The following is a 7,247-nucleotide window of genomic DNA, read 5'->3' on the forward strand; positions in this document are numbered from 1 at the left end:
AAGAATAAATACGTGACCGATAGCCGTCCAGAAAAACAACTCATTTTTTTTTTATCCATTATTTCAACCCACGGTCACCGTACAAAATGAACCAAAACGAAAAATGAACATTGATGAAAATTGAATCATTCAACTGACATATTTTCTTTGTCATCAGAACATTTCGATGATGCCATTGCCATAAAAGATCGCTTGCGTAATGTTCAGCCACCAATCTACAACGAGCGCAGAATGAATGAAACTCCGATTCCACCAGTTCATATCGATGATGAAGAAGAGCAAGGATTGGGTGGAGAAACGGAAACCGAAGCCGAGGATGAAAGTTGTGTCATTGATCACTATAATCAATCAGGCGATGAATTCACCGATATTGCCATTGACCCTCTTGCCAGCTTTGCCAGCACAATTGATGACGATGGCAATGAATTGTTACAAGTTTCACAAACCAATGATAACGAAGTGGTTGAAGATGACAATACCACAGGACAAAATATCGAGCAAACAGTTGAACGAAATATGAACGATTCAACAATTGACGAGCAAAACGAGAGCGAAATGGCAGGCGGTGCTAACAATGGCGATCAAGTTGTTGAACCAAATACCGACGAGGCAGCAACTGGTAAGAGCAATGAAACAACAAACGAAAACTCGAATGATCATGTTGTTGTTGTTGTTGTTGAGCAAAATATGAACGTTATACCAAATGTTGTAAATGAAAACAACACATCAAACCCAGTCTCTCTCAATGATGACTCAATCGGTTTGCCATTCGTTGTTGCCGAAGGGTCTGTTGTAAATCCCGAAGTCGAAGAATCTGAACAAAATCCCAATGTCGCAAATAATGTGGATGTCAAGCCAGTATTTCAGGAAATATTAATAGAGCGCACAGAAAATGATTCGGATCTTGATGACATTTTGTCTGAAGAGAAAGAAGTGGTTTTGGATGAACATGTCACGATGTTAGTCGGCCCACACGGAATCCCAAAGCCATTAGCTACCACAACTGACGACTTACTCAAACGCGAAAACGACGGAATGTCAGGAAACATCCCATTCAATGAAAGGGTAAGTTAGATTGAGCTCATGTAGTGATGAAATTTCAAAGTCAATTTTTTCGTACATTTTTAGTTAGATTCGATTGCCAAGAAAAAACAAATTTTATAATTGTAACATTCACTTCTCTGCCAGCAAACCAATTCATTCAATTAGAACAATACTGTGAACATGAAATTTTTTTATTCTGTTTGAATTTTCAAAGCAGAAATAACTGAAATTTGCTTCAATTTGTTGGAAATTATTTATATGTTTTACTGTGCATAATGGACGCACATTTAACTAAAACAAACCGAAAAACAATTGTCGTTCAAAAAAAAATTGAATTAATTTGCTATTGAGTAATTTTGTATTTTTTCATGTTGAATTACCATGTTGACACAAGTTTATTCTTTTTCTTTTGCTGTTTGAAAGCCAAATTGATTTTTTTTTTAATTGCTTTTTTGTAGAAAAAAGGACGAGTTTACAAGATTGGTACCAAGAAAGCCGAAATTCCGTACAAAGTGATTGACAAAATTCTGGAATGGAATGAAGATCGTGACAAGCGTAACAACATCGATTACGATCGAAAAATGTGTCAAATGCTGGTAATGTCGTTGACCCCAAAGGATGATATCCGCACATCAAAAATCAGCAGCCAGGTCATCGAATTTGTCAAGGCATGTTTTATTGTTCGTTGCGGCGAAAACGAAGAACGCATTGGGGCCGTCGAAATGTACATAAATGATTTATGTACTGAAAAAGCTAAACAAACAAACGAAGCCACAGCTTAGGCTAGTGCAAAATGAATATCACATTAAAACTTCACAATGTAGTCGACATTCAGGATAAAAAATTCTTTGCTGTAACGTTACTAAAAATGAAAAAAAAAGTACAAAAAGTGATATTTTGATCGATAGTTTTATGTTTACAATAATTTTTGATATGTTACTGAAGCGAATTAAATATTGCAGACAGTAGTTGAAAACAAGAAAGAACATACAAAATGAATTACTTTATTCATTTAAACTAATAATTACCGTACTCAATTTATGAAATAACAAAAAAATCTAAATTTAAAGCGCGAGGAAAAATCACTTCAAATTAATAGTAAAGCTATATTTATATATTTATCAGAACGATTCTAATCAGATATTCCCATTTTCAGTGAAATACGTGGAAGAATATATATATTTTTGATAACTATCACACTAAAAACAAAGGAACGGATGCAAAACAAAAAAAATATTTATTAGAGAGCCAAATAAGAAATTTAAATTTAAATAAATATTACACGTATTTAAATTTTTATATAAGTTGAACGCTTCATGCGGCTTTTAAAAGATTAAATACCATTCATCCTAATAATATTTTTGAACAAATGTTCGCAGTAAGCAATATACTTTAAAAATAAAGAGAAGCATTTTAGTACAAATTTACACAAGCCATACAATGAAAGGAAGGTGATAATAAAATAAATTTTAAACCTGAATCAAATGAATGTAAAATTTTGTCAAAGTAATGAAAAACCGTTAATTAAAAGAGCAATAGTTCAATTTGTTTTATTGATTTCATTTAAGGCATTCTGAATTAATTTCAAATTGTTTTGTGATACACAAATTTTTCCAGTATCATTTCTAACAATGACATGATAAGACAAAGTTGCAACATAATGATCCATTGAAATAAAAGTACATTTTGGCAAGTCGAACGTATGAATAATACCATTTACATCTACTTTATACCATGAAGAAAGAACTTCAATTTTTCTCGGATCTTTTTTGTCTTCTGAAGGTGGTGCAAAGTCCCACAAATATTTTCTGTCCTTGTACGTTTTACTTTCCGATGCATATTGGAACGAAATTATATTACCCAAAAGAAATGTTTTAAATACTTTTTCATAAATGTTTTTGAAAATACACCAGTCACCGATTTTAATTTTTTCAGCAACACATAACGGTTTGTCCATTGATGTAACATCCACGAATTCAAGCTGACGGTATGACTTTCTGTTTGGGTTTCTGACACGTTTCACTCTATCGGAACTTATCCTATCTTTGCTCGATGAAAGATTCCACATTAAAGATGATATTCGCACAGTTTTACTTCCACTCTCACCAGTTATATTCACGAATGAGCTATTTTGACCATCTTGAGAATGTTGTGGATAATCTTTTAAGTTGCGGTGGCATAGTAGAATATCACTCACATCTGAAGCGATCCCCAAGTCCGTATGCTTAGTATTTACGTTATCGTCATCTGTAGTACAATCGATCTCGACATCTCTTAACTTGCAATCAGCAATTTCATCAAATGTTATATTTATTCCAAACTTTTTAGCGGCAGCTGTAGCATCACTTGAAGCCCTTAAGAGTGTGTTCTCTATTTCGTTATCATCTGGTAATTTGTATTTATTTTCCTTGTGATTTTTGGCTGGGTCTCGTGGGAAAATGACATCGCGGTCAACCAATTTGAAATACATAATATCGTTCATGATTTCAATTCGTTTAACCAAATGAATTAATTCTAACAAGGTAAAATTAATTTTGGTGTAATTAATGGTGCCCAATGAACGAAATTTTCGAAAAGTTTCTTCGCATGATTGGCTATTAAAAATACTTGGAAGGAAATATTCATCCATATTTTGATCACGGAATTTTCGGATTAAAATAATCAAATTTTGAGAATTAAGTTCGATACATCCATACGCATTTGGAGTTATAAAGTTATTTTCCAAGGTCATATCGCGAGTGTTTGTGATGAAAATTCGCCAAGCACGTAAAAAGTATGTTGCTCGCCAGCTAAGATACAGTCGATCTGATGGTGGCAAATCATCGGTATAAAGGCTGCTTGTTATATCGTCGCAAATTCGAATATATTCTATAGTTGCATCTGAATCGACAATCTGTATCAATGCCTCACGTACGCGTGGATGCATAATTCTACGCAATGAACTAAAATTTTGTCTATCGTCGGGACAGATATCTGAATAAACTAAACCATGCATATCTTTCGGAACTGAATTTAGAAGCATTTTCAAGTGAGAAACACTTGCCACTTTGTATCCAATTGATAAGCAGATCAAAACATTTAATAGCCTATTACGCAGCCTCGTGGCGATGTGAACAATGTCTTGAAAGTAGCAAACAGTCGACTTAAATGTTTCCGCCACGGAAACGTCTCTTTTATTGCGCATGGATTTTAATATTCGAGCATCTCCATCGCCGGAAAATCCCGCCACATCAATACCATATCTGGATAAAAAACATTTGCTTTTTTAAATATTTGTAGTTTAAGAATACTTCAAAATCACATTTACCTCTTGAGTTCATTTTGTGTGTGTTGCCATCGCAAGGCTACATCTTTTGTTTTGAATTTGTTGTCTGTTCCAAACAACTGAATAATGAAGGGAGGAACATTGATTGCAAGTGGCTGTGCCATAACCAAGTATACTGAAACTGACATATTTTGCTTCATGTTTGATTGAATTTCCTCTACATTTCGAGCCAAAAATGAAAATGGAACTGGCATTCCAGTACGTGGTTCGGTTGGAAGTACTATGCCAATCATTTGGTTTGTTCTCTGGTCGTACTCAATTTTCGAAATGATTGATGAAGCATCTTCGGACAACCACACAACCATAGGCAATTTGAGAGCTTCTAAATAACTTTTCAGTTCTTTACAACGCAGTTCTCCTTCGATAATCGTCGAATTGTTTTCGTTAATATATCGTACTAAAATAAATATTTATTTTTGTTATTCAAACAGAAAAATAATCTCACTTCATAACGATCTTACGTATTGTATGCGACGATGGAATCGGTAAATTTGCGCTAAGTGTGTCATAGCACGCTTTGCCACATAATAAATATATAAACGTCGAAAAGTAACGATTAATTTCATCATATCTAAAGCCGTTTGGTTGTTTCCCATTATTTGACTCTGCAGTCTCAATAAATGATTTCAATATTTGCGAAAAATTCATTTGCGGTCGCAGGTGTCCGATTTTTTGCAATTTTGTTTCCGTTTCATTACAATTTTTGATTAACTGTGGTAGCTGGATGATAAGCAATCGGTGGCCCGGTTTAAATTTAAACTTATTCACATTCTCGTATGATGTTTCTTTGAGAATTTCTGGGTTTTCATTGACATAGTTCTCAATATCCACAATAGCATCGTTGTCAATGGACATTAGAGATGATTCATTTTCAAATGCACAGAATTCCAGGATTTTAATAATATCGGCCGGAATTTTGTCATTCAAATATTTTTCTAATTTGAAAATAACATTTTCCAGTCCCTAAAATACAAAACACAACTTAAATTGATATTAAATTTGGATCGAAATAACTATTTACCATTTTGGCGAACTAATGTTAACAATGTCGTTGCAACGATTAACACAACAAATAAATATAGATCTGTCAAGTGCATTCGCATTCGCGCAGCAATATTCGGACGTATTTGCCAATACGCCGTATAGATACATTGAATGGTTATTCGTACGAATGCGAACATTCGGCACGAATATCAGTATTTGCGAGTGTTTATATTCAAATGCATGGCAAAGTATTCGCGCATTCGTACGAATGGCAGTATTCGCATAGAGTGAAATGCCCCTAGTGTTGATAGCTCGTGCCAAGCCGGGATAAATGCAGAGATGAATAAAAAAACTGAAAAATAAACAGGCCAAGGTTCGCATTGCAAACTGGAATTCGAACATGAAACTAGGTGCTAATGGATATCGGCCACATGGAACCTGTTTATTTTTCAAAATCCAATTCAATTATTATTAGACTAATTGCAGTATTTTAACTCATCAAATCCATTGCTCCAATGATCTCCAGCTTATTGTGTTTCATTGCATAGACTTTGTACTGACCTGAGGATTTTCAGAACAAAGATTTTGTTCTATTATGGAAAACTAGGGGGAGGGATCCAGCTGCAAATACAGATTTACATTTTCGATATGTTATCAATATGTTATTGCCCGACATATTTATTACTATGTTATGTTGGGATTTTTTTTTATCTTAATAACGTTATTAAGATTCAGCATAATAATAACATAATATGTTATGCGTTATATCGGGTGTTATCTTAATAAATCCTAAGATTCGGCGGTAATAACATTTTATTAACTATAATAATAACATATTATTAAGATGGATTTATTAACTCAATTAATAACATATTATTAAGATGCAATCTTAATAACGCTTTTTTCGCGCATTCTTTTCCCTAGCTGGAGAGAAAAAAAGCACTGTACGATGTACACAACTATAACAATGCAGACAAAATATGGTAAATTGATCCTTTCAAAGTCGGGACTGGCGATTTCCTAAACTTAATGGTTAAGTTCAATACATGATAATTCCGTTTCAAAGAGTCATTTTAATTTCATTGCAACAGTGCAAAAAATTCATGTTCAACAGAGAAAAAACAACTTGTCAGTGCTCCGGCGGAAAAAATGAGCGAAAAAAACGTTATTAAGATTGTATCTTAATAATATGTTATTAATTGAGTTAATAAATCCATCTTAATAATATGTTATTATTATAGTTAATAAAATGTTATTATCGCCGAATCTTAGGATTTATTAAGATAACACTCGATATAACGCATAACATATTATGTTATTATTATGCTGAATCTTAATAACGTTATTATTATGTTATTAAGTATAGTTAATAATATGTTATTGCCTGTAAATCTGTAGCTGCAAATATTTATATTTGCTCTTTATTTGTATGGTTTATTATATACGCACAACATTTACTCATTTTTGTATCAAACGTGAATATTCACAAAATATTTGCCAAATTTGCAAATACGTCGCATATTTGTAAGCATTTGCGAGGTATTTTGATTTGATCTTTCCCCCTAGGTGGAAAATAACGGGTTTTGTTTTGTGAATTTTTGAGAGATATATTAAACCAATTGCTCCAGACCGAAATGTATGTTCTGAAGTTCATTTGGCTTCATGCAGCAGCTAGTCTTCACTAATTTTTGAAGTATTTAAAAAAAAGCCCAACAATATTTTCAAATCATTAAAACATCATCAAATTGCGGTTTTACCTTTTACCGTCAACAATTTTCCACAACACAACAATCAATTTCAATTTTGAAAAAATCGACCTTTGTTCAGAATATTCCTCAAATATACATTTTTTCGGGGCTGGTGTCTGGTTCGATTTTTTTATTCAATTGCTAAA

General features: G+C 33.2%; 2 protein-coding genes across 2 annotated transcripts; one reads left to right on the forward strand and one right to left on the reverse strand.

Moving 5' to 3' along the window:
- Positions 1 to 157: 157 nt before the first annotated feature.
- LOC129572728 (uncharacterized) lies at positions 158 to 2,956 on the forward strand (the record flags this gene model as incomplete). Its single annotated transcript, XM_055452763.1, has 2 exons — positions 158 to 1,065; positions 1,503 to 2,956. Coding segments are annotated over 2 exons (1,232 nt in total), but the record flags the coding sequence as incomplete, so codon positions are not given.
- Positions 2,585 to 5,483, reverse strand: LOC129572729 (uncharacterized). Its single transcript, XM_055452764.1, has 3 exons — positions 4,831 to 5,483; positions 4,352 to 4,766; positions 2,585 to 4,286 (listed from the first exon to the last, which is right to left on the reverse strand). Exons 1-3 carry the CDS (start codon positions 5,222 to 5,224, stop codon positions 2,585 to 2,587), a joined length of 2,511 nt encoding a protein of 836 aa, XP_055308739.1. The 5' UTR covers positions 5,225 to 5,483.
- Positions 5,484 to 7,247: the final 1,764 nt, after the last annotated feature.

This window comes from Sitodiplosis mosellana, unplaced genomic scaffold (genome assembly GCF_009176505.1).
Source record: "Sitodiplosis mosellana isolate CC-2019 unplaced genomic scaffold, AAFC_SMos_1.0 Smas_scaffold_5440, whole genome shotgun sequence".
Taxonomy (NCBI): Eukaryota; Metazoa; Arthropoda; class Insecta; order Diptera; family Cecidomyiidae; genus Sitodiplosis; species Sitodiplosis mosellana.